Consider the following 26,810-nt stretch of genomic DNA (forward strand, 5'->3'; position numbering starts at 1 on the left):
TTGACACTGAAAGGGCACCAAAAAGTGAAGGTTTGCTGAATGCCAGCACTGAGCACCAGTGTTAACAGTTTCAGAGTGGTAGCCATGTTAGTCTGTATCAGCAAAAACAACGAGGAGTCCTTGTGGCACCTTAGAGACGAACAAATTTATTTGGGCATAAGCTTTCGTGGGCTAAAACCCACTCCATCAGATGCATGGAGTGGAAAATACACCGGCAGGTATAAGTATACAGAACATGAAAAGATGGGAGTTGCCTTACCGAGTGGGGGGTCAGTGCTAACGAGCCAATTAAATTAAGGTGGAAGTGGGCTATTCTCAACAGTTGACAAGAAGGGGGGAACACCAAGGACGGAAAAATCACTTTTGTAGTGGTAATGAGGCCAATGTAATCAAGGTGACCCATTTCAAACAGTTGCAAGAAGGTGTGAGTATCAGTAGGGGGAACACTGCCAACCACATCTGGCCAGGACACTTGCTGTATGTCTCAGCTAAAAGTCTGCACCTTACCCTTACCCACCTTAACATGCTGGGATATTGACGCAGAGATGAGACGGCTACCTCAAATCAACACACACACACACACCCCAACAGCACAGTTCTACACAACAGCATGCTGAACTGTGCCCCCTCAATCCCTATCACTCACATACAAACCCACCCAAAGCCTAGCTGGATGTCAGCACAAGGTCAGCTGGCTACTGAGACAGACAGACGGCATAGAGCACAAGAAATTCATAGCAAGTAGGTTAAATAATGATGGGCATACTCCCCGTATCCTGTATACACATTTTAATGAGAGAAAAAATACATGAGCCAGTATAGTACAATACATTCAAGACATTAAGGAAAAAATCTTAATTTCTGTAGCACTATGTATATTCAGACATGCCTAGAGCTGGCTGGAACATTTTAAAATAAACTTTTTTTCATCCAAATATGCTGTTTAGTCAAAGCTGAAACATTTCACATAGTTGTACTGATTCTGAAGAAATCAGTTTGAGTGGAAGGTTTCTGAGGTCCAGGGTGGACTATCCAGTCAGAGAGCAAGACAGCAGAATTGAAAACCTGACCTTTCCGAGCGGAAGAAAGACATTTGGACACAATTCTGTTGGAAAGGTTTTGTTTTCATTCCAATGTGGAACAAAACCAAGTTTCAAACCCTCAAAAGTTGTCTTGAGAGGGAATTGCCTTTCTCCAGCCAGCTCTGGCAATGACCTATTCTGCTTTATTAATTCCTATAGACGTGGCACTTTGTCCCCAGTGCATGGCGGTATTTGCCATAAACATTCCAAGGATGGCTTTTATCCCACCTTCTCCAAGTGCAAGCACCCGATTGGCTTTGCAATGTCATGGGGTATAATACCGCTGCTTAAAGCTTTATTTAAAAATAAAATTTTTAAGCATTCAGCTCAATAAAAAAAAAGGGGGTGTCTATTCTTCAAGGAGGACTTGTGGCACCTTAGAGACTAACCAATTTATTAGAGCATAAGCTTTCGTGAGCTACAGCTCACTTCCTCAGATGCATATATGATATGCATCTGAGGAAGTGAGCTGTAGCTCACGAAAGCTTATGCTCTAATAAATTGGTTAGTCTCTAAGGTGCCACAAGTCCTCCTTTTCTTTTTGCGAATACAGACTAACACGGCTGTTACTCTGAAACCTATTCTTCAAGGGTTACATTGGCAGAAAGAGATCCAGGTGCTCCTAGAATAAACAGCTCTGCACACTTCAACATTTTGTCCAAGCATTGGTAGAAACTGATGTACACCTTCTCCTGGTGTTTCTGGAGCCTGTTGCTGGACCAGTGGAGAAAAGTGATCCAGAGGCAATACCCAAAACAAGCCATGTACGATAAGAAGCAATGGGAAGGGAGCAGCATTCAACTATACACACGAAAGCCTTGATCTGATGGCTCAGGAACGCAGAGGGATGATTTGCTCCTGATAAGCCCTAACAGCATGGTCAAAAATTCCCTGCGCTTACTCTAGTTGCGATACCCAGGTATGTTGCTCTTATGAAAAGATTCCAACTGATGCCCAGCTGCAATTGCACCTTTTGGTAGGATTGCTGTGTGCCCGTCTGCCAGGGCTAGGCAGATCCCAAAATGAGATTGCACTTGAAAACCTAATATTTGAAAAGGGGTCCTCTTCAACTTACCTGCGAAGCTCTGAGGTCAGGGGCCTGTCTTTCTTTTGCAGGAGTTTATGGGATGACTTATATCTAACACAGAGCTTTCCTGTGCCTACCACCGGCCCTATCCATCAGCGATGGCACCAGTTCTTTCATGGAAAATACCAGGCCTTGAACTTGGGACTCAGCAGGGGAAGGTGAAGTTTTAAAATGTAAAGCCCTGAGGTTCAGAATTCCATGGACACAAATGGCCCATCACACAGGGAGCAGGGAATGGGTGTGTGGGGGCCAACAGGGACTGCAGGCACAGCTACGGTAAATGCAGGTACAAATCAGGCACCCGAATATTCACAGGCAGTTCTGAAAATCTGGACCTGTCAATAATTTATAAAAATTGTGCTGTAAATTCACTGCTGTGGGTTGCTGAAGGACCACCTTAGAGGTGGGGGCCCTCTGTCTAGTGATGGGCCAGAGGCAGCGCGGGTACCAGCAGGAGAAGTACATTACCTCCTGCTCCACTGGGACCTGGACGGAAACCTACCAACCCTTTTCCCAGGGTGTATTTATTCACCATCAGAGGGCAATGATCTGTGCACCTGCAGCCTGGATGGGATTTGAACTGGGAACCTAGAGGTGAAAGCTAATCGTAGCATCTCAGCCTGGCCCAGTTCTATTTCTGATCTCAAACACTGGCTTCAAGAGCTTTTCAGCTCTTTACAACTCCAGTGAAAGGGGGAGGTGCTATCCTCAGCCTCATCACTCCCTTTATCAACCTGTGTTACTACGCCTACCCATGTGCAAAGGAAGACCAGCCAAAGGGTGACAGCAGAACCTAGCAAATGCCTTTCCTCTGAGTCTGAACTGAGCCGCCCTTTAGCCCCACGCCATCAGGCCATCTAAGGGAAATGTTATACCCACATCTCCATCACTGATAAACCAGCAGCCACCACTGAGGTCAGGCCAGGGAAATAGAGGCCATGTGGCAGACATGGAGCAGGGAGCCGGCATAGTATTAAGTCTCTGTCTGTGGAAGCACAGACGCTGTGGTGTGGGCCACCTCTGTGCACCAAGGCAAAGCCATCAAGGCAGCCAAAACACATGACCAAAGCCAGTGACTTACAAGCACAGAGAAGGGAATATTCCCTGCTCCCCAGGACAGACAATATCATTACCAGGGAGCAAGCGAGAAGTAATTCTTCCACTCTACTCCGCACTGATTAGGCCTCGGCTGGAGTATTGTGTTCAGTTCTGGGCGCCATATTTCAGGAAGGATGTGGACAAATTGGAGAAAGTCCAGAGAAGAGTGACAAAGATGAAAACATGAGCTATGAGGGAAGATTGAAAAAACTGGGTTTGTTTAGTCTGGAGAAGAGAAGACTGAGGGGGGACGTAACAGTTTTCAAGCACAGAAAAGGTTGTTACAAGGAGGAGGGAGGTTAAATTGTTCTCCTTTAACCTTTGAGGAGAGGACAAGAAGCAATGGGCTTAAATTGCAGCAAGGGTGGTTTAGGTTGGACATTAGGAAAAATTTCCTGTCAGGGTAGTTAAATACTGGAATAAATTGCCTAGGGAGGTTGTGGAATCTCCATCATTGGAGATTTTTAAGAGCTGGTTAGACAAACACCTGTCAAGGGTGGTCTAGATAATACTTAGTCCTGCCATAAGTCCAGGGGACTGGACTAGATGACCTCTCAAGGTCACCTTCCAGTCCTACAATTCTATGATTCTCCATTGGTCCAGAGGTTTCCAAGAGATGCTCAGGAGGGTTTAGGTGTTTGCATTATAGTTCTTGACTGTACAGGGTAGACAAGGTGCTTTGCTGCTGAAGGGAACCGTGCATGGAACCGTACCTTCGTCTCACTGGAGACTCGCTGTGTGGCATTGGTGACAGGCACAAGGGAAAGAATATCTACAGATCTTCAGCACCGGAAACACAAGAGAGGTGGGATAGGAAAGGCTGATCCTGCAGAGTCTCGGAGCAATGTACAGCTAGGGGAAGGATGTCTTACATGTAAACGAGCAGGGGCACAACACCCCCACCCCCAGCATTTCAGCATGTGGGGGCAACTGGGAACCACTGGTTTCAACAAAGTTGTTTCTTTGCTGAGACTGGGGAGGAACTCATATAAATCACTCTTGGGACACCTGCTCCCCCTTCAACCTCATTCTGCAGAGGCTGTACCCAGGGCTACAGCTGGGCTCCTAATTGGGCTTGGTCTGGAGGGTTTCATAGGTCTCCTGGTTCTGAGTGCTGAGCCCCTGTAAGGAAGAAGAGGAGACAGAAGTGGTGGTGGGGATTAGGATTTTGGTTCCAAATGGGACTCATGAAATAATTCAAATTAACTAAGCCTGGGGCTAGGGGAGTGAAATCTTTGGGAGAGATGGAGCCGGTGGCTGAGCTCCAAATCCGACTCCAGAAGCAGGGTGGGTTTTCTCTCCAGGTCAGACTAGAGCTGGAAAAGCCTGTCCAGGCCCCCCCGCCCCGCCCCGCCCCGCAGTGCAGGAGTGTTCCCTGCTTTATGTGCCCAGGGCTCAGCCTCCTCTGACAGCCCTTCACTCTAGGTAGAACATCAGCAGCTGTCTCGGCCATTCCCTGCAGGTCTCACGAGATGTTAATACACGTCTGAATCAGGTGCACAGAGCAAGGGCCGGTTTGTGACGCTGCCCAGAAAAACCTCCTGCTCCTTACTCAATACCCTAGAAGAACCTAGAAAAGGGCTCCCGGATATAAGCAAAGCAGCAGAGTCTGAGCAGCACAGCAGCACAGCTGATGTTTGCATTGTGGGACCCGTCCAAAAATACCCAAAACACAGTGTTTTCATGCTGGTGAGAGGGACCAAATTGGCACCCCCGAGACTCGTGCCCTCTAGTCACCCACAAGGCAGCAGCAGCATCTCCCTCTGGTAATGGCCCTGCCCTACAGGGGCACTATCAGGAAGCTCAGTCTTTGTGCTGACTACCAGCGAGGTGTCCAATTAGTGCCGACGGTGGTTTGGTGATGTGGATACCTGCCTAATACACAATGGACTGAAAACAGCCCTTGCAGTGGCTGTTACCACAGTCATCAGATGGAGATGAGTTTCAGCGTTATTATGGAATAACATTGATTAATTAATTCAAAATACAGCTGTGCCATATCAATTGCATCCTCTTGGCACCTTGGGGGCTGGTGAAAGGGACCAAGTCCTATGCAAGTGATTGCATGTGGCAGCAAACAGGGTGGGGAAGTTTGGGTACTTACAGTATAGATCCCTTCTTCTTTCTGCTGCACAAAGAGAAAGAGAAAGAGAAAGAGAAAGAGAGATAAGTCAGAAGGAACAAGAAGCAAAATAACAGAAACAGCCACTTCCTCCCCCACACTGTGTTATGACACAGACTGGGGGGGAGACGGGGTCTGTCTGCACCAACCAACCCCCAGCTTTCACCCAGCTCCGACACTCAGCCCAAAGCTGGAATTCTTGGAAGCTTGAAAAATAAGTTAACTTTCTTTCTTTTTCTTTCTTTCTATGCAGCTGCCTCTGCACGTGTGGTTTTGGCTGGATGCAGAAGTGGATATTCTGAACTATCCTGGGCCTACAGTTTTTTTATTTCATCCCATTCCTCCCCCTTTCCACCCCCACCCCCCACAGAATTCCCCTCCTGTCTTGTGTTTTTCACCTATTGTTTGTTCCCCTGCCCCCCACTAGCCACACCGGACAGAGGGAGCTCCGTCAGCCTTACTCAGCCATTAATGCTTTCAGGCCCCACTCCTCTTTGAATTACCCTCTGCCAGTATCTCCACGATACCAAGGTGCTTACGATGCTGCCATGTCGTATATTGTGGGGTTGGTCTCGCCACTGGCTGTAAAAGAGCGTAAAGGACTCCCAAGATACGATGTGTCTGTGCACACAGCTCAAAATCACACCAGTGTCCCTCCGGCACTGCGCTCCTCTGGCTGGCGCCCCACAGCAGGGCAGCTCTCCTGCGGTCTCTCGCTCACTCTGTCTGAGCATTGGGTGATTTTCCTCTGTCTTCCCATGGCCTCACAACCGGTCCCCACTTAGTATCAATATGCATCAGTACTGGGCCCTATGCCGTCTTCCTCTGGGCCATTAAGGAACGTATTAAATGAGGCAATGCCCAGCACTGATCCCTGTCACCTCCCCCAGCCAATTGCTTTAATCATGTGCCTTTTTTAACCCCTTTAGCCAGTTTTCACTCCATGTGCCTCCATGCCAGTTTACCTGGCCTTTTCAAGGAAGATTTTGACAGAGGATGTGTCAAACACTGCACTGAAATCCAGCCTCTGCTGCATTCTCTTGACCCAGGAAATTCATAACTGCATGCAAAAGGCAATCAGCTCTGTCTGGCATGAAGTGTTTGCTATAAACCCTCTGCGCTGCCCATTCCTGGAGGCCTCTCCATTTCCTTTGGTATGGGGTGCTCATGGCACTCAGTGGTTTATTCTCACATAGCTAACAAGGTGGCTACTGCTGTGCGTGCTCTGTACCAGAGCTGCCTGGCAGTGGCCTGTGCTGTCTTCCTAGCTCAAACAGCCAGCAGCTGAGTTCTTCTCAGCCAGTCTCTCTGGCTTCCCCAATCAGGCTGGGGCTCATTTTGCAGCCAGGGGCATACACGCCTCAGGATGTTTGGAATCACTTGGTGGATTCTCCAAAAGCTTAGATTCTTCTCCGGGGGGATCAGAGTCCCAAATCTCCAGCCAGATTTCTCAGGAAACTTCCCATGCTTCGAAAGAGAGGGAGACACCCTGAGCACAACCTGCCTCCAGACACATCGGGGCGGCTGGTTCAAACCAGGGGCACAACCAAGTTAACTGAACATTTACAAACCACTTCCAGCCTGAGAATGGGGAATGCCTAGGCAGACGGGCATCAGGCACCGTGAACCTTGTTCCCCAGCCCAAGGGGATAGAAATGAGGGTTTGCAGGCTCTATTTCAACTTGCTCAGGTGAAAGGAGGAGGAGAGGCATATCCCACCTAGCCCATGCACCCGGGCATCACGGGACACACTACAGCAACTCCTCCAGGGCTTTGCCCGCTCCAGCTTTGCTCCTGTCTTTTTATATGTGTGTGCGTTTAACGCTGATTAAAGGTGCCACGGGGCGGGAGGGGCATAAGCCTGTCATGGAGTCCCTGGGCGATGCTCTGGAACTGCTCCCTACGAAGCCAGGCAGGACTCTGGGGAAGTCTCCTTTCTGTGAGCAGACTGTCTGCAGGACACACAGCTCACCGGCTTCGACCTTCCTGGGTCTGACCTCGGAGCATTCAGCATCCTCTGCCCCTCCCTGCGCTTCCCCCAGCGAGTCCACCCAGGCAGGCTCCTGGGGAAGCCAGAGGGTCCTGCACCCCAACTCCGCAGTCAGACGTGACTCTCAGCCAGCCAGTAAAACAGAGGTTTATTAGACGACAGGAACATGGTCTAACACAGAGCTTGTAGGTGCAGAGAACAGGACCCCTCAGCCGGGTCCATTTTGGGGGGCAGTGAGCCAGACAACCACATCTGTACTTCACTCCATGTCCCCAGCCAGCCTCAGACTGAAACTCTCTCCAGCCCCTCCTCCTCTGGGCTTTGTCCCTTTCCCGGGCCAGGAGGTCACCTGATTCCTTTGTTCTCCAACCCTTTAGCTCTCACCTCGCAGGGGGGAAGGGCCAGGCCATCAGTTGCCAGGAAACAGGGTGTCGGCCACTGTCTATGTCCAGACCCCTGCACACACCTGCCTTCTAGGGCTCTGCAATGATCATACATCCTTATCCCATCATCTAGATATTTAAGAACTGCCTAGGGGAAACTGAGGCACCCTCACACTATTCAGAGGAAACATTAAGAACAGTCCCACTTCGTCACAAAGCCCACTGAGGACAAATAGCCCCATCCCTTCAAATGAGGGAGTGGCTACAAAGTGCAGAAGCCAAGTGGAACAACAAATGAAAAAAAACAAGAATGGACGTGAAGGGCAAAGGTGAAAAAGAAGGGAACAGGCTAAACCTCAGCAGGACTAGAACAGAGCCGGGACTGTCCCCCGGGACACATTGTGACACAGCACCAGTACATCACGCACAGATCTCAGAGGACTTTGCAAAGGTGGGTCAGCGCCATCATTCACATTCAGAGACAGGGAAACTGACTTGCCTGCAGTCAAACTGCAAATTAGTGGGAGAGGTGGGATTAGGTTCAGGGTCCCTTGAGTGTTTCCCACTGCCCCACATGGCCTTCCTGCTCTGCAGTGTAAGGCCCCAAACATCAGCACAGAACAAACTCATCCTCAATGTGCCCATGCAAAATTACTCCCCACCCCAGCAAAGCCCTTAGCCCCTTGGCCCCACTCCTCCCAGTGGACCCCAAGAGGAGAGCTGTGCTGTGCAGCGCAACCAAAGACCCCGCAGATCTGGGCTCTGTTGGACCAGGGTCAGTGAGACACCGACGAAAGCAAGAGATGCAGTGGATGATTTGAACTGTCTACTACGCCCACAAGGCCCTGGCAAAGGAGTGACCGACAGGAAGCAGAGAGGACTTACACTATAGGCTGTGCTGGGGACAGCTTTTGAGGCATTTCGAACCTGGAGCTGAAAAAGGAAACGAAAAGCATGAATTAAAGAACAAATAGCCCCTGAAACAGTTTGGGGGCAGATTCTCAGCTGAAGGGAGGGACGCGGGGACTTCCAATATCCAGCAATATAGAGCAGCCCTGGGGCTGCACTAAACTGCACCAGCTAAGTCTGGACCACATGCTATTATATCCCTCAGCACTGGGACCGGTATGGTCCCCATCACTGCCATAGCTAAGCACCTCCCACGCCTGGCGGTGTTTCCCTCACACAGCCCTGGGAGGCAGTTCAGTGTACAGATGGGGAGATGAGGCACAGGGGCTCTGGGGCTTGCCTCAGGGCACACTGGATACGTCCACACTGCAGCAGGGAGCGTGCTTCCCAGCTCAGGCCGCCAGACATGCACTAGCTCCACCCCAGCTAGTGCAGCCCCAGCAGCTGGGCCTCGCCACCCAAGGACGAACCCAGAGGCTCCGGGTGGGTTTGTACTCAGGCAGGCACGGGCCTGAGCTGCTGCCGTGGTCCCCCTGGCTACACGGCCTTTTCCACGCCTGTCGACCCTATTGGCGTAGATGCACCTATGGCAGAGCCTGGAATTGGCTCCAGGTCTCCCCCCGAGAGCCTGAACAATTGGGCCACCCTTCTTTCTGAAAGGGAGGGGTGATGCTCCCCCGTGCCAGCTGGGTTTTGCTGGAGTGTCTCATACGCCACTCACCCCTCATGTCTCCCCTCCCACCTCTTCTCCACCCCCTGTGCTGGTAGCCGACAAAAGGGAGGCGTAGGAGTCAGCTGTGCCGGCTGGGAGCTCCTCTAGAATAACCCCAGCAGAGAGGCCAAGGGCCAGCGCGTTGCAAGGGGAGCAGAGCAGTGCTGAGAACTGGCCTTTCTCATCTCTTTTTACTCCCATTCCATTTTTTCCAAAAGGTAAATTTGCTGCTCCTAAACGTGAGAGCCAGCAGTGCTGGCTGGTGTGAGACAGACTGGGCCAGCTTCCCCCACGGCTCTGCCAGTGCACCTCGGTCTGGAGCTGCCGCTCCCCCTGCAGCACTGCTCTGCTGAGGCTCCCCAAGCTTTGCCCGGCAGAGGCCCTTGTCCCCCGAGCAACCACGAGCCACTGAGGAGATGGAGCCTCCCAACCCCATGGTGTTTCTGGAGCAGAAGGGCCGGAACAGTAACCCTCCGCCCCCCGAGCAGCAGGCCCGTCGGGGGTCACCTAAAGAGAGGCGAGAATGGCCAGGCCCTGGGACTCACCTTCAGGCGGCAGTAGAGCACTGTGAGGATGATGCCATAGATGAACAGGATGGCGTCCAGGACGTAACACAGCTCGGGTTCGGCCAGCGCCTCTGCGGGGAGGAGAGGTGTCGTTAGCTTTCTGGTGAGGGGGAGAGGGAATGCTGCATGGGGGGGCTGCACCGCCATCGTCCCGCCAAGCCCAGCAGGAACGGGCATTCCAGGGCACAGAATGAGTCACCGCAATCCTGGCATTTGCTGGAGAGTGGAGCAGCTGCCCAACACCAGGATTTGCAGGCTGGAGCATCGGTGCAGGACCAGGCTCTCGCGCTGCCCATGTCAGAGTGAGTGGGCAGCTTGCCTTCAAGGCAGGAAACATGGGACCTCTGCTGAGGTTTCCTGCTGGGTCAGGGACTGAGCCCCGTCGCATCCAAGCCGGATTTTGGTGTACCCCAGCCCCACCAGAAACGCAGACCCTCGAGGTGGGAAAGGCCTCTCCCAGCAGCTAGCCGCTTCTGCCGCCCACCCAGCCACTGGAGCCCGCTCCTCATTTGGCCAGCCCAGTTTTGAATATCCCAAGTGATGGGGTTTCCACCACTTCCCTGGGGAGGCTCCTCTCCCCTGGCTGATACACCCTTCGCTCAGGGCTGAATTTCCTCATGCTTCCCCCTAAGTCACCCTTCGGAGCTCTTCCCCTCCTCAAACACCTGCAGACGAGTATCCGTCCCACCCACCCAGCCCCACCCCAGGGCCCCCCTGAGCGAAGCTAGACAGTGTCAGCTCCTTCACTCTCCCCCCAGCCCCTGAAACTCACTTTTCTCTGAATTCCCTCCAGTTTGGCTGCATCTTCCTGGCCCTGAGGTGCCCACACCACACTTTACATGTGATCACACCGGAACTGGATGGATAGATAGATAGATAGATAGATATAGAGGGGGTGTATAGGGAGAGAGAAAGAGAGAGAGAGAGAGGTGGGGTGTATGGGGATAGACAGACAGATAGAGGGGGTATATGGGGATAGATTGATAGATAGATAGATAGATAGATTAGATGGGGGTGTATGGGAAGAGTTTGATAGACAGACACAGTCAGACAGATAGCCCTGCTTTGTGATGCAGTGCCTTTGCTGATGCAGCTCGGTATACCCTTGTGCGCATCCTTGCAACCCCACACCCATCACTGCTGGTTCTCGTTACCAGGCTGCCCTGAGCCCCTCACTTAAACCAGGCTGGACAAAGTGGCCCATGGGGAACCATCCCACACTGGCCCCTTGGGGAAGGACTGGACAATCTAATGGGCCTCTGTGGACTTACAGCCATTAGACCAAACAGCTGGCGCAGACAAAACCATATCCCTGCATTAGTTTGGTGCTAACTAATGAAATTCCCCATTGGCCAGTGACAGACCTGGCACCCCTTCCGGACCACGTTAGGCCCTTCCAATACCAGGGCTGAAGTCCTGGCCCCATTGAAGTCAGTGAGAGTTTGGCCATTAACTTCAGCGGAGCTAGGATTACACCTCAGATGTTCATGGCTCAACCAACCAGAGAGTGACTCAAAGCTCTTTGTGGGTCTATCATGTTGCTGGGAGGAACTTGGCGCTCTGGCTTTGTTACTAGAAATAGCTAAAGAGCTTGGCTCCAGACTAACAAGTTTGGAGTTATTTTAAAGTGACACTGTGAAGGGAACAGTCTCCAAATCTGGCCCTCCATGTCCTCTAAAAATACATGTTTACTTGCACAGTATCCTCCTAGCAGACTCAAAGAGTATCACTGGGTTTGAATAGAGATGGGATGATGTTTTAGCCAGCAGGGACATTCTAGTTATACTAGCCAAAATAAGGACAATCAGATCTCATGCTTCAGGGCATTGTGCCTCATGGGTCAGGAAGGAAGTGGCCTTTCTCCTTCCTCGGAAAGATCAGGTTCTGTCCTCTGCTGGAGGCAGGATCATGGGTTGGATGGACAGGTGCTTGATGCACTGTTTCCAGCCCTCTGTTCCTAACTGCAATGATATTATTACCCTCTGCCTGCCTAGCGACAAACCCTCTAGTGCTGTGAGATCTCCAGTTGTCTCACCCTCTGCCCAGGACTCTGGATCTCCTGTGCTCTGGATGTGAAGTGCACCTGACACAAGGAGCTGGGAGATGTGGGAACCTCAAACCTTCCCATTAACACCACAAGGAGCTTGGAATTTTGTCCTGTTTCCTTTCATAGAACAGACATGAGTCCAGGGCACAGTGGGGAACGCAGCATGCTGGAAGCTGGCAGAGCTCAGGGCAATAACAACCAATTTGAATGCATTGGCCCCTCAGGCCTTAAGACATCTGGGAGCCTTCAGAAAAGTTACTCTACAAATAAACCACAGAGGAAGGGCCCATGAGACCTAGTTAGGGCCCTTTGTTTTCGGTTTTTATTTTATTTAATTTTTCCCAGGAATTTATCAGTGTTTATTACTACAACAACAGAAACAGCTGAAAATGGGTGCAAAAAGCTATTAATAATATTTCTGGGTAAATATCAGGGTTTATTTTGGTGGACGGAAGGGCAGGGAGGAAAAGCATTCTGTAGATTAACTCTTTGATTAATAAAAAGAAAAGGAGGACTTGTGGCACCTTAGAGACTAACCAATTTATTTGAGCATGAGCTTTCGTGAGCTACAGCTCACTTCATCGGATGCATCACGAAAGCTTCTGCTCAAATAAATTGGTTAGTCTCTAAGGTGCCACAAGTCCTCCTTTTCTTTTTTTCTTTTTGCAAATACAGACTGCAGCTGCTATTCTGAAACTCTTTGATTAATGGAACTCAGTGTGGTTTGCTGCAGAATTAAAATGCTGACAGCTTGAAATGTGTCCATGGGGGGGGGGTGAGGTTCATCAGCATGTTCAGGTGCACATGCACTTCAGAGCACTACTTCATACGCTACAGGACGCAGCACAGCCTAGTGGTTAGAGAGTGACTGGGAATCAGGAAACTGAGTCACCCACCTATAGCAGTTGCTCAGAGATCTATGAGCTGAATGCACTATCAGCCCTTTGCATGTGCCTAGCAAACATATCCGCGAAACCTCCCGGCACCCACTAGGCAAGTCAGAATCATTATCCTTGTGCTGAGGCTCAGAGGGGGAAGTGACGTCCCCAAGGTCCTTAGCCAGCCAGCTGAGAGCAGACCAGAACCCAGGCGTCCTGATTCCTAGTGCACTGATGTATAGTCCACAGAGAGATCCTGGCGGCAGTCGGCTGCTCTTTTTCCATGTTGGGGTGGGCAGGGACTCAGGGCACAATGCTGATCATGCAGGGCTCCTTGGTGAAATCAGCCTGGCCTTCCCGGAGAACAGACAGTCGGAGAAGAGAGGGAGTGGGGGAGGTCAGAGCTTACTGGGGTACGGCAGGCACCGTACGGCCAGGGCAGAGAGACTCCCTAGCCTCCATCACTGCATGCTGGGAGATGGGGGCTCCAGGAACACCTCGTATCTGGACACAACACTCCGAATCCCAATGGCTCTGGCTGCAGTGGTGGAGGGGGGCCACGCTGTACCAGCGCTTAGCTCCCCGTGCTGCCTGCCGCTCAGATCACAGGTTCGTTTCAAGTCTTGGAATGGGGCTGGAGTCTGGTCACTCTGGGCCCGTGCACTCCCCAGCACGCTCGTCCTTCCAGCAGAGGCATTCGGGCTCACGGAGCCGGGACCCAGCTTTGGGGAGGGGGCGTTGTGGGGGAGGGCCTAATATGGCTGCAGCGTAGCCCAACCCTCACCCTCTCCCCAGGACATAGCAGCACCCGGCCGTTCAGACAAGCGTTATGTGAGGTGCCCGACAGACACAGGCCCCCCGGCCCTGCCACTGTGAAACCAGCTGCACGGAAAGGAAGGGTCCTGCCACCTTGGTCTCACGAGAGGCTCCAATACTGAGATGAGAAACCCCTCCCCCCTGGGCCCCCTACTCCCCTCCAACCCCCCGAAGCCACCCAGGAGAGTCCTCTCGCAGCACAAAGCCAGAAATGAAAACCACGTCCGTGGCAGAAACTTGTTTCGAGCACTTTAGCCAACCGCTAGAGCGTCATGAAACCACAAGCAGCAGCGGCGGCCGGGGCGTTGTTTCTGCAGCCGGGATGTTGTCTCTGTGATCGCACCTGAGGCACTGAGCGGTAACAGGCCTCGCTGACAAACAATGTCTGAATCCTCTGCCCTTCCCCGGAGAGGCGAGCACACAGTGCCATTGCCAGGGCTGTGCGTCCCAGGGGCTGGTACAGGACTGCAGCGGCTTTCCCCAGCACTGGCCTCTGCTCACTCCCATCACCCGCCCGGCACTCACACCGCTCAGGTTTGGCCCGGCTGCCCCGCTGCCAGGACGAGGGGGGGGCCAGGCCACATTTGAGCGAGTGGCATTGCAAGCTGGTGCACGAGGTCACAGTACCATTCAGTTGGTTTGGGGAGTTTTTTCAGTGGTTGCAGGCCCTGAGCTGGGGCCTTGCTCATGACAGCTCTGTTCACTAGACACATCTGGAGGGGTTTCTCTGCTTGCCCCACGAGGAGAGCGCTGCATCCCCAGCAGCCCCAGGTCATCCCGTGACACGCTGGCAGAGGAGATGCTTGTTTTCAATGTATCAGATGGCATGGCTGTGCCCCGCACCCCCACCGGCTCATGGCCTCTATGCACCACAACTTTCTTGAGTTCATCCTTGTCAAGGTTCCTTCCCCACTCTGAACACTAGGGTACAGATGTGGGGACCAGCATGAAAGACCCCCTAAGCTTATTCTTACCAGTTTAGGTTAAAAACTTCCCCAAGGTACAAACTTTGCCTTGTCCTTGAACCGTATGCTGCCACCACCAAGCGTCTTACACAAAGACCAGGGGAAGAGCCCACTTAGAGACGTCTTCCCCCAAAATATCCCCCCAAGCCCTATACCCCCTTTCCTGGGGAAGGCTTGATAAGAATCCTCACCAATTTGTACAGGTGAACACAGACCCAAACCCTTGGATCTTAAGAACAATGAAAAAGCAATCAGGTTCTTATAAGAAGAATTTTAATTAAAGAAAAGGTAAAAGAATCACCTCTGTAAAATCAGGAGGGTAAATACCTTACAGGGTAATCAGATTCAAAACATAAAGAATCCCTCTAGGCAAAACCTTAAGTTACAAAAAGACACAAAAGCAGGAATCTACATTCCATTCAGCACAGCTTATTTTACCAGCCATTAAACAAAAGGAAATCTAACGCATTTCTAGCTAGATTACTTACTAACTAACAGGGGTTGTGAGTCTGCATTCCTGATCTGTTCCCGGCAAAAGCATCACCCAGAAAGACAGACTCTTTGTTCCCCCCACTCCAGATTTAAAAGTATCTTGTCCTCTCATTGGTCATTTTGGGTCAGGTGCCAGCTAGGTTACCTTAGCTTCTTAACCCTTTACAGGTGAGAGGGTTTTGCCTCTGGCCAGGAGGGATTTTATAACACTGTATACAGAAAGGTGGTTACCCTTCCCTTTATATTTATGACAATCCTTTTTACAAAACTATGATAAATTGTTTACAGAGTATGCCTTGTGACATGTCCCTAGAAAACTCATAATTCGCTGATCATTATTGTCCTGGTAAAATATGTATAGCAACATTGTATGTAAAGTTATAAGATTCTCCTGTATGATGTTGCTAAGGCATATTTCAAATCTGGGGAAGCAGCCCAAACCACTTCCTGAGGCTTTGTCTGCACTAGCACTTTTCTCAGCAAAACTTTTGCCAGCCAGGATTTGAAAAAAACATCCCCCTGACCAACATAAATTTCACTGACAAAAGTTTCAGTGTGGACAGAACTATGACGGCTCTCCTGCCGACATAGCTAACGCCGTTCATTGGGGGTGGTTTAATTATGCTGGCGGGAGAGTTCTCTCCCGCCAGCATAGAGCGGCTACACGGGAGACCTGACAGTTGCACAGCTGTACTGGAGTGTAAGGTCTGTAGTGTAGACATAGCCATCTCAGAGACAAAAGGCAATCAGATTCCTCAGCCAGTTGTCAACAAAATCAGATGGACTATCACCTGAGTAAGTGGCCATTCTTTGACAGGAAGAAGGGTGTGAGTGAGAAATTTACATCTTGGCAATCAAACAGCTGGCGGGGGAGATACTGTGTAGATAGACTGGTTGTCACCTGAACCCCAGCTGAAGAGCAGATTAGCAGCTGAAAGGAGGCCCGGAAAAGAAGAAGAAAAGATATAAAAATGAGGAACAGACACCCCAAATGATCTCTCCCTTCATCTCTACTCACAGCATCAACAACATTTGAAAGACAAAGAAAGCATCATTGAATGGGGGGAAGGGTCCTGGCTGGGGAGGAATCCAGCCACACTGCTGTGAGCATGTGGTGAAAGAAATCTTTGCTTTGAATTCACTTAGCTTCTTAAGTTAGGTATTAGTTTGTGTTTTACCTTTTATTTCTTTATAACCAATTCTGACTTTTATGGCTCATTACTTGTAATCACATAAAATCCATCTTTCTGTAGTTAATAAACTTGTTCTATTGTTTGATCTAAACCAGTGTGGGCTTGGATCGAAGTGTTTGGGAAACTTCATTTGAGATAACAGGGCCTGTGCATATAATTTTCTATTGATTAAACGATGGACTTTCTAGGAACTTGTATTGTCCAGAAGGAAAGAGCTGAGCAGTGCAAGATGCACATTTCCAGCGATAAATCTGGGACTGGAAAGTTGTTGGGGGTAAAGTACATGCTAGAGGCTGTGTGTGAGCAAGGCCAGGAGTGGGTGCTCTCACAGCAAAACAGTGTAAAAGGCATTCACGGTTGGAGAATTGAGGGGACACCGCTATTCACCTATCCAGATTGTACTCTGAGGAAAGTCACACTTCTGGTTTCAGGTCCCAGCCCCAGCTGCATCGCTCACCCCACCTCTGCAGCCTTTCCTGGTGGGGCACTGACTTGGCTTGGAGGATGCTCAGAGCTTTCTCTGCTGGCTCTGAAATGTAACCAGAACTGGATCCCCGGGGCCTTTTCTGTTTGGTCTCTCTGCCAACATTCAAGCAGGTGAACTTTCATTCCCACCCATGTGCCAGGGCAGGAACCCTGTGAAGCTGCTTGGGCAACCGCCTTGGGGTGCTGGGGGTGCTCGGGAGGGACCGAATGGGGGGAGGGAGGCATCATTGCAAAGAGGAGCAGCAGTGTCAATGCCAGCAGGTTACACCACGGACTGCACTTCAGCTACATGGGGCTGCCTGGAAGTCTCTGCGAATTCCCGGGTAATGCAGCACAAACACTCAGTGCCAGCCCCCAGGGAGCACCTAGGCACAGTGCCACCACCACGAGCACCTGGGCACCTCTGGCCACTTGGCCACTCAGGGCTGGTGACAACTGACAGGGGGTGGCCTCAGGAGCCCATGAAGAAGCGGGGCCAGAGCCAGCAAGTGGGAAGGAGCAGCTCTGGGAGAGGTGAGGCAGGCCCCACCCTGGAGCAGGAACAGCCACAGGAGCGAGTGGGGAGAGGCAGGCCCCGAGGCCACGCGGGAAACACAGGCGCTGGGCTGGCCTGCGGTTGCTGTTCCAGCCCAACGAGGGTTCTGTGGGGGTGAGGCACTCCTCTGCTCCCTCCCGTGCAGCCAGCTCTGGGGCACTGACTGCCTTCGGCTGGTCACTTCAGGTCACCAGGAGGGAACCCGTCTGCTTTGCAACAATAAGCCAGGAACAGCTGCTTTCCAGCAGTGGTGGGAGGGGTTTGGGGCGCACAGAGCCTGCGTCATCTGCCGCTGCAGGGAGCTGTCGGGGTGTTGCCGTCAGAGGCCACCTTACAGCGCATTGCTGGGAAACAGTAATGAAATCTGCCGGCTCTCCCCCAGACCCTGGGCCACGAACAGCTTTGGGGTCCTGCACAAGGGGACCTCTACAGAGGTGGGTGTAGGAAGCACCTTCGCCCAGCGTGGTCACCATTGCAGAAGGGCCCAAGTCTCATTGACAGTCCCAGGGAGAGTCAATGGACCAGCTAAGGGACACAGGCACCTTCAAAAATGTAACCCCGTGTCTTTGCATCTTCCCCAGGCAGGGTCCTGACACACTGCTTATGTGTGTGCACATGTGCATGTGAGTGGGGTTGTGCGTCTCTGAGTGAGTGTGTGCACACAGGTACGTATCATTGACGAATATACACTGGGCCGGCAGATCTATCTATATATATCACATTACCAATAGGTATTTTCCGCACCATACGTATATCGGTGTGCAGTAAGCACATAATTGTGATATAATGGAAGTTATATTGCTTAAATTGGCCTCACCGTTTTATATACCCCTGCTCACTTGTGCTACGGATCCCTTAACCTCTTGCAATCACTGAAGTAAGTGTTGGCGTAAGTCCCCAGGGAAGCTGTCAAGCCCAGGACAGACGAGTTACCATAGGAACAGGCATGCACCGGAAGGTCCCAAAGGAAGAGGCCAAGACATGACTGTTCTCCCCTGCTACAGAGCTAGTTCCTGCACATCGGGGGGCGGGGAGGAGAAGCAGAGCGGGGCGGCGCATTCAGGGGAGGAGGCGGAGGCGGAGCGGAGGTGAGCTGGGGCCGGGGGTGGGGCGGGGAGCTGCCGGTGGGTGCTCTGCACCCACCAAATTTTCCCCGTGGGTGCTCCAGGGCTGGAGCACCGTGGAGTCGGTGCCTAAGGTGCCACTTTTGGCCGGTTAAATTTAGAAGCCCTTTTAGAACCGGTTGTCCCTCGCGGAACTACCGGTTCTAAAGGGGCTTCTAAATTTAACAACCGGTTCTGGCGAACCGGTGCAAACCGGCTCCAGCTCACCACTGAGTACGGCTACACTCTTTGTTCCTAGCCGTGTTAAAACATATTGTTTGCTTGCGCCCAAGTACCAAGTGATCCAGATCACTCTCTGTCAGTGACCCGTCCTCTTCATTTACCACTGCCCCAATTTTTGTGTCATCTGCAAACTTTACCAGGAATGATTTTATGTTTTCTTCCAGGTCAATTGATACAAATGTTAAATAACATAGGGCCAAGAACTGATCCCTGTGGTACCTCACTAGAAACACACCCTGTCATAAATATAAAGGGAAGGGTAAACACCTTTAAGATCCCTCCTGGCCAGAGGAAAAACCCTTTCACCTGTAAAGGGTTAAGAAGCTAAAATAACCTCGCTGGCACCTGACCAACATGACCAATGAGGAGACAAGATACTTTCAAAAGCTGGGGGGAGGGAGGAACAAAGTCCCTCTCTCTGTCTGTGTGTTGCTTTTGCCGGGGACAGAAGAGGAATGGAGTCTTAGAACTTAGTAAGTAATCTAGCTAGATATGCGTTAGATTCTGATTTCTTTAAACGGCTGAGAAAATAAGCTGTGCTGAATGGACTGTAGTTTTCTGGTTTTGTGTCTTTTTGTAACTTAAGGTTTTGCCTAGAGGGATTCTCTATGTTTTGAATCTGATTACCCTGTACGGTATTTACCATCCTGATTTTACAGAGGTGATTCTTCTTACGTTTTCTTCTATTAAAATTCTTCTTATAAGAACCTGATTGCTTTTTCATTGTTCTTAAGATCCAAGGGTTTGGGTCTGTGGTCACCTATGCAAATTGGTGAGGATTTTTATCAAACCTTCCCCAGGAAAGGGGGTGTAAGGTTTGGGAGGATTTTGGGGGGAAAGATGTTTCCAAACAGGAAATATATATACCTGTTAGACATTTGGTGGTGGCAGAGATAAAGTCCAAGGGCAAAAGGTAAAATAGTTTGTACCATGGGGAAGTTTTAACTTAAGCTGGTAAAAGTAAGCTTAGGAGGTTTTCATGCAGGTCCCCACATCTGTACCCTATAGTTCAGAGTGGGGAAGGAACCTTGACACACCGGAGGATGACAATTCCCCATTTACAATGACAATTGGAGACCTATCAGATTTTTAATCAAACTGTCATGCAGTATCACGCCAAACGCCTCACAGAAGATTACATCCATTACATCAACACTGTTACTTTTATCAACCAAACGTGTAATCTCATCAAAAACAGATATCCCATTCCTTTGACAGGATCTACTTTCCATACAGCCGATCTCCCAAGTCTGAGTCTGGAATCCCATCCCCAGGTTTGTTTGTTTGGATCCCGAGTTAGGCTAACAGGGGCATATGAGGATCCCTTATAGAATCATAGAATATCAGGGTTGGAAGGGACCCCAGAAAGTCATCTAGTCCAACCCCCTGCTCGAAGCAGGACCAATTCCCAGTTAAATCATCAACCCTTCCAGCCTCAAAAACCAGAGGCAGAACACACACATCCAAGGCAAGGGGTTACACCCATCCCCTGGCCAGGCTGGCTTCCCATTCTTATTTAACCAGTCCCTCCCCCCATGCACCCTGCTCCCATTCCCCAACCACGGCCCATCTACCCATTCCCCAGATCTCAAGGGGAGACAGTGGAGTGATTCAGTCAATCGGCTGGTAGCGAAGGGGAGTGTTCCAGGACCCATGGTGTTGCCTTCGGATGGCATCCTTGGAATGCTTCCATATTCCAGACACACTGGGCATCCGGGGGGGAGCTCAGGAGGGGGAAGATCTGGTGTTTATGACCTGCCTTCGACCTCAGAGATCCCAAAGTACTTCCCACACTGGGTCCCAGCAGCCCTGCAGGGGTGGGGCAGCCAGGCGACAATCCCATTGAAGGCAGTGATAGGGAGGAGGGAAAATGCGGGACAGAGGATTTCTGTGCAAACCCTGACTTTTCGGATAGTGGCCCAGGGTCTGTAGGGTCCAGGCTGAAGGGACAGGGCTGGGGAGAGAGTCTCAGCCCAAAGGGAACACTCTAGAGAAAAGGCTTCTCCACTGAGAGTGTATAACACACACGATGGGGTTGGCAGAGGGGCCATGTGGGACAGAGGGGGCTCAAGGTGAGTGGCATGGGGCTGAGCAAGGATGGCAGGGAGCTGAGATGTGATTCCCTCAGTCCTAGAGCTGGAGCCACACTGGCTCTGGGTGCGTCTGTGCATGAGTGACGGGAGCCCTCCGGGAGCAGCCGGTCTGCGGGATGGTTAGTGGGACTGTATGTGGAGAGCCTGTGGCCTGCAAATGCAGATGGCGTGCAAACGAGGGCCAAGGGAACTGGCCCCACCCTAGCCCAGCTTCCCCTGGAACGTAACTCAGAACAGCAGCTGCCGGCAGGGCCTGGGCAGGGGTCCGTGCAAATGAGGGCCAAGGGAACTGGCCCCACCCTAGCCCGGCTTCCCCTGGAACGTAACTCAGAACAGCAGCTGCCGGTAGGGCCTGGGCAGGGGTCCATGCCAAGCCAGGGGGGGAACAACACTGGGCCTTTGCCCCGCTCCAGGGCCACAGCTGCACGTGGAGCTCCCATTAACAAGCCACGTGAAACCATCTGGGTGTCATTAGGGGCTGTTGGGCAGGGGATCACTTGTTTGGGTGTGACTGGCTTCCGCTTGCCCCTGGCCCCAGGCAGCCTGCCTAGCCCCAGCCCCAGCTCTTGGCTGCCCTGGGTGGTGCTCGGTGGGGTTTCACTTTCGGCACAGGGTGTCCAGCCTTGCAGCGGGAGGCGGGTGCAAAACAAAGCAAGAAGCTGCCCCCAGAACTGCCCCTAGTTAAAGCTCAAGCCAAAGCAGGTTGCTGCCCTGTGCCCCTGGCGTGACGGCCCTGGAGGGGCCGGTTTAGCACAGGCCCCTTCACCTCAGGACCACCCCCAGCACTGCGTGACCCCTGAGACGCCAGCCCTGCCAGTCAAACCCGCACTCTGCCCCCTTTCCAGGCCCCTAAAAGCCTCCAAGGTGCTTAGTCACCAACTCCTCCAGATCTGAAGAACCATCACTGCCCCTTTAGAGGTGCCCAGCCCAGGTCTGAAGAACCATCACTGCCCCTTTAGAGGTGCCCAGCCCAGCGCTGGCTCCTCCAGAGCCAGAGGGGAAAGCAGCCCCCAGCCCCACCGCAGAGCTCGCACCCCCGAGGCCATGAGCCCCTGGGGATGGAGTGGCTTCCAGGGACCGTTCAGAACCAGCCCTCGAAAGGCTCGCCAGGCGCAGGGTCGGGCAGGACCCAGCAAGGCCCAATCACAGGCTCAGACCTGCTCCCAGCCAGGCGCTGCCTCCTCCGGCTCTCGGGCTTTCAAAAGACTCGGGACCCCCAGCAGCCGGCTCCCCGGCCTCCCCGAGGGTGCGCTCAGCTTGCCCTGCACACGAGGCCTGCCCCCGCGAGAAGGGCCAGAGCCCTGGGGCCGCCCGCAATGGCTCCCCACCCCTACCTGCGCCTTCGGCCCTGAGGAGCAGCAGCAGGCCGGCCACGAGCCACATCTTCATCCTGGCCGGCGGGGTCAAGCCAAGGAGCCACCGCACGAGTCCGATCGCTCCCTCGCCGGGGCTGGGATGGCAAAGGCAGCAGCGACTGCTCCACTCCGGCTGCTCGGCGGAGACACACTGTCCGGTGTGAGCTGGGGCTGGGCGCTGCAATTGACTCAGCAAGACGCCCCACAACCACAGAGCAACTCCTTCCTGCACTCCCCACTCGCTCCTTAACTCTTCACACAGCCCGAGCCTGGGCAGTTCCCTTTTCTCCAGGCTGCGGTTGCATTAGGGAACTGGCCTGGGTTCACGTGGGCCCAGGTCCCTTCCCGGAAGGGGCAGGGTGGGAGCCCACTGGTAATTGCTCAAGCGCTGGCGGAGCTGTGTATCCAAGGGCTGGGTGATGTCATTGACCCAGGCCACTGAGGGGCCCTTGGGGGCTGGCTAGGGCTCGGATTGGGGGCTGGTGACTCAGGCTGGTTTGAATCCATCCCGGCACCGCTCTTGCCCAGCTCCATCCCATCGCGCCTGCGTAGTCCCCCTAGAGAACGCTCCCCAAGCACTGCGCTCGGGCCCAGCCGGGGGCTGCTGCTCTTTCGCTCTGCTGGGTTTCACACCAGGTTCCTGACGAGGCGGTGCCCAGAGCCAAGTGCCATGGCTGGGTTTGAGCTAGCCCAGGTGGAGTCGTTCACACCTCACGCCATGGAGTCGCAACGGATCCACTTCAGCACCTTGCTGAGGTGCTCTGCCCTTCCCACGGGGCCCCCAGCTCCACACCAGCTGCCCCCTGGCTCCAGACCCAGCGCACAGGCCAAGTCCTTCCTAACCTCTAGGCTTCAGGGCCCGAGTGATGTGCCCCTGCCCTGGTGCCCTGCCTAGCAGGTACCAACCTGGCAGGGGGTAGTTCTCTGCTAAGCGGGATCAGGCTGGGGCAGGAACAGTCTGCCTCCCTCCCTGCAGCTGCCTCGAGCACCCTTTGCCAAGCCCCATGGCCAGCCTGTGCCCTCTCCTCTACAGCTGGGCCTGGCCACTCTGGGCTGGGCATGGGGGCCCTAGCTCCAGCCAAGCTGGACTCTCCTTAACTCTGTCGGGTTCTGACTTGACGCAGACCCTCCCCCTGGGATCCTAGGAGGAGGCTAAAGGCATTCCCGCCCAGCAGGCTGCAGGACAAGCAGGGGCTGTGGGGCTGAGCAGCAAATCCAACTTTCAAGGAAAAAACAAAAGTCTTTTTTTTTTTCCAAGTTTGTTAAAATCGTGCCACACCCTGAAGGGCCGGCACCCCCTGGGAAGACTGGTGGGGGTAGAAACGCAGGGGCTGGTGAGAAGAGGAGGATTGGAGAAAGAAGGGTACAGGCACTCCTTGCTGCCCCCCAGCACAGGGCAGGCTGGGGAAGCAGCTGGTTACAACAGGTCTGACACAGCAAACACAATATTATCTCTGCATGTGACGCCCTGGAGCAGCTTTATCTCAGCATCAGTTTCCAGAGCTCAGGGGAAATGCCCATCTGCAGCCAGAGGCATTTGCACGAGTTTGCAGCCCTCCGAGTCCTCTAGGTGCGCAGGGCGCTCGCCCGCACGGCCCTGGAATGGTCACAGAATCCATCCGCAGCCGCGGGCACCAGCATCTCGGCTTCTAGAAAGGGGAACCAGCCCTCAGGACTGCAAACGTGCCGTGAACATAACCGGCGCAGCCATATCTGAGGGGAGCGCTACCCCAGGGTCACCCTCTCCCACCCCAGTTTATGAACAGAGTCAGGGCAGTAACTGAACCTCATGTCTCCCACCCCCTGCCCCCAAGAGCCGGGTACCCACACTGGGACTGAGACCAGCCCCAGGAGTTTCACAGGAGCCAGCTCGAACCAGAGCAGCGAGTCAGCCAAGGCCTGCAGCTGGCAGTTGCTGGTTGGGCCCCGCAGGCACCCCACACTGGCGTCCCAGGGGATTTAATCCAGCCTGAATCTAGCCCAGTGCTGGAGTGGCCCCGGGAGCTCCTGCCCAGTGCCCAGCCCCCTCCCTACGGCTCCACTGCCCCCCAGCTGTGCCACGGAAGCATCTCCACAGTGCGTGGCCCAGCCGAGGGGGCCAGGAGCTGATCAAAGGGAGTAAAGCAGGATTCCACCCTTCAGCCCTAGAGGATTGCAGCCCCCAGGGGACAATTGAATTGTTAGCCCCCCGCCCCCGCACATGCCTTCTCTGACACATGGCATAATAATGAAATGCCAGCCTGGGAAGGGGAAGGAAGGGCCCCGACCATGAGTCACCATCAGCACAGCCAGTTCCCAGTGCTACCAGGACAGGCAGCTGCAGGCTCAGATCCTTCTACTGCCCCCAGCACCGGGCAGTGGCATACCAGCCAGGGGCCCTCAGATGACCCTGGGATGAGGATTTTACCTTCCAGATACCAGGCAGAGGAATGGCTTGAGAGCTCCTGGGGGGAGTGGTGTAGGGTGGCTTGGGGGCTCTCCCACAAGGCCCTGGCTAAGGTGTTGAACCTATAACAAAGGGTTCATCTTTCTCACCTGTGTCTCACTGCAGTGCACCAAGTGCAGGTGTCTTCGTTATCATCCCACCACAATCCTGCCCCTTGCATTCACCAGCTGCCTGGCACCAGCTCTCCAGCCAGGACCACACCTGACAGCTGGCAATGAGCCACAACACAGGCCGTCCCTCTGCCCACGCACAGCTGGCCACCTGATCAGGTCACCTCGTAAGTGCTGATCTTACCCCAGGAAGGTCGAGTGTCCTTCCCCTCTCCCTCAAGCAGGTTTCCCAGCCCCTAAATCATTCCTGCAGCTCTCTCCTGAGCCCTTTCTAAGCTGGCACCAGCCTGTTGCAGCATGGGCCTCAGCCCTGCACACAGGATGAAGCAAGTAGCGACTTCTGCCGTATCCAGAAGTGATACCACCTCCCTACTCCCGTCTCTACCCGCGAGGAGTGCAGCAGCTCTCGCAGCACCCTGGGAGCTCATCTTCAGCTGGTTCCCCACCTCCTTTCCACTATCCCCCATTCCAACCCAGCTTCCCTTTGCCTCTGCGTGGCCCACGCTGTGTTCCTACCTGCACGGCCTTGGACGCGGATCGCTCCAACCCAAGCAAGGGATCCAGCTGGTGCTGTGTACGGCACCTGGCACGGGTTACTGCTCCACCACTGCAGGGCAGCTGCCGGTCGTACCAGCACTGACTGCGTGTTTTATTTTCCTACAGCCCATCACCTGATACACCAAACCGCAGGGGGCCGAGAACAGAGCCCTACAGGACCCTGCTAGAGCTAACCCCTGGTGTGATGCACCCTCACCTGCACGTAACATCTCTCAGGGACCAGCCCATGGCTAGCGTGACTGTGCAGCATTCACATTTGAACCAGGATGCCAAGAGGGACTACGTCAAAGTCCATTACAACCTCCTCCTCTTAGGCAAGGGCTTTGATGTCAGAACGCAGCAGCGCTGCGGGCAGGACTGTTGGCGAGGAGCTGGGCTGTGCACTGGCCAGAGGCAAGAGCTGCTTGGGCTGCCACTAACGTGCCAGATGTTACAGGCCGGGATAGGCTGGAGGAAGAGCATTGGAGGGGCGGGGGGAAACGAGCGTTCCCTCAAGACCCGCCAACACCCCTTGCTCCAGCTGGGGCTGCAGGGCAGCTTGCTTCCATCAGGAGGGGAGGGCCCTGGGCAAGGGGACGCAGGGGCCAGAGGCTGCGACGGGGGATTCAGAACAAGGTGGGGGTGGGGAGAACGTCCATAGAAGAGCCAGGACCGAGGCTGCAGTCTCAGCCCACAGGGGGAACGGCTGCTCCCCCTCCACAGCAACAGGAAGCTGGTGGGGGAAGAGCCCATTTCACCCAGCCCAGAGCAAACTGCATTATGACAGGGATCCCCCCGACACACATACACACTCACCACATCCCCCGGCTCCCCAGCGTTCAGATAGTGGGGGTAGGAAGCACAGGAGGTGAGAGGTTTAAGAGGAAACTTGAGGGCTAGAGCAGGGGGCAAGGTGCAGGGGGTGAGGAGGGACACCAGGGGGACAGCCGCACTGGAGCTGTGACCCGGATGAAAGGAGGCTGCCCACCCCCCATCAAAGCAGCCACCCCCCCTCCCCACGCCGCACCAGCAAGCTGCCTGCAGCTCCAGCCATAGGGGAAGAAGGCGATTCCTCATTCAGTTTCAGTTTAAGAACCAAACCGCAGCAGGCTGCAGAGAGAGCTTTATTCGTGCAGCCCCATGCACGGAGAGCAGCCAGTGCACACAGATGTGCGTGCACACACGGCACGACGTCCGGCTCAGACAGGCACCATGCACATGGGCAGGGAGCAGAGGTCGATGCACCAGGGCTTGCAGACAGCCGCCCGCAGGCCCAGCAGCTCATCTGTCCACCTCCCCGAAGACGATGTCCTGCGTGCCTGCCGAGGAGAGGGGCTGTTAGATGGTGCAGGGCAGAGACTCCTCTTGGCACCCAGCAAGGCAAAACCAGCCCTCCTGGCCCCAGGCACAAGGCCCCTTGCCCCACGCCAAGCCCCTTCTTCGGGGGTCACGCAGGATGGGCATGGGAGCAGCGCCAGGGCATTGCTGGGGGTTTAAGGCCCGTCACGCAGTTCTGCCAGCCTTGCTTTGGCCGGAGGGGCTCTCGTGGGCCCCCCCCACCA

At 53.6% G+C, this 26,810-nt stretch overlaps 2 protein-coding genes across 3 annotated transcripts in view; both read right to left on the reverse strand.

Moving 5' to 3' along the window:
* Positions 1–1,635: 1,635 nt before the first annotated feature.
* Positions 1,636–23,348, reverse strand: FCER1G (Fc epsilon receptor Ig). 2 transcript variants are annotated; one of them, XM_073322976.2, is made up of 5 exons: positions 22,135–23,348; positions 9,929–10,020; positions 8,648–8,695; positions 5,372–5,392; positions 1,636–4,389 (listed from the first exon to the last, which is right to left on the reverse strand). In XM_073322976.2, exons 1-5 carry the CDS (start codon positions 22,187–22,189, stop codon positions 4,333–4,335), a joined length of 273 nt encoding a protein of 90 aa, XP_073179077.1. In that variant the 5' UTR covers positions 22,190–23,348; the 3' UTR covers positions 1,636–4,332. The 2 variants fall into 2 exon arrangements, with proteins under 2 accessions (XP_073179077.1, XP_073179076.1); XM_073322975.2 differs by having other exon boundaries at positions 5,372–5,395; positions 22,135–23,344.
* Positions 23,349–26,359: 3,011 nt separating this feature from the next.
* Positions 26,360–26,810, reverse strand: part of NDUFS2 (NADH:ubiquinone oxidoreductase core subunit S2) — a 30,760-nt gene continuing 30,309 nt past the window's right edge. The window contains exon 14 of the mRNA XM_073323511.2: positions 26,360–26,567. Coding sequence (XP_073179612.1) covers positions 26,530–26,567 — 38 coding nt within the window. The 3' untranslated portion in view covers positions 26,360–26,529. The remainder of the gene's footprint in view (positions 26,568–26,810) is intronic.

The sequence above is a fragment of the Lepidochelys kempii genome, chromosome 24, assembly GCF_965140285.1.
Source record: "Lepidochelys kempii isolate rLepKem1 chromosome 24, rLepKem1.hap1, whole genome shotgun sequence".
In the NCBI taxonomy this organism is placed as follows: domain Eukaryota; kingdom Metazoa; phylum Chordata; order Testudines; family Cheloniidae; genus Lepidochelys; species Lepidochelys kempii.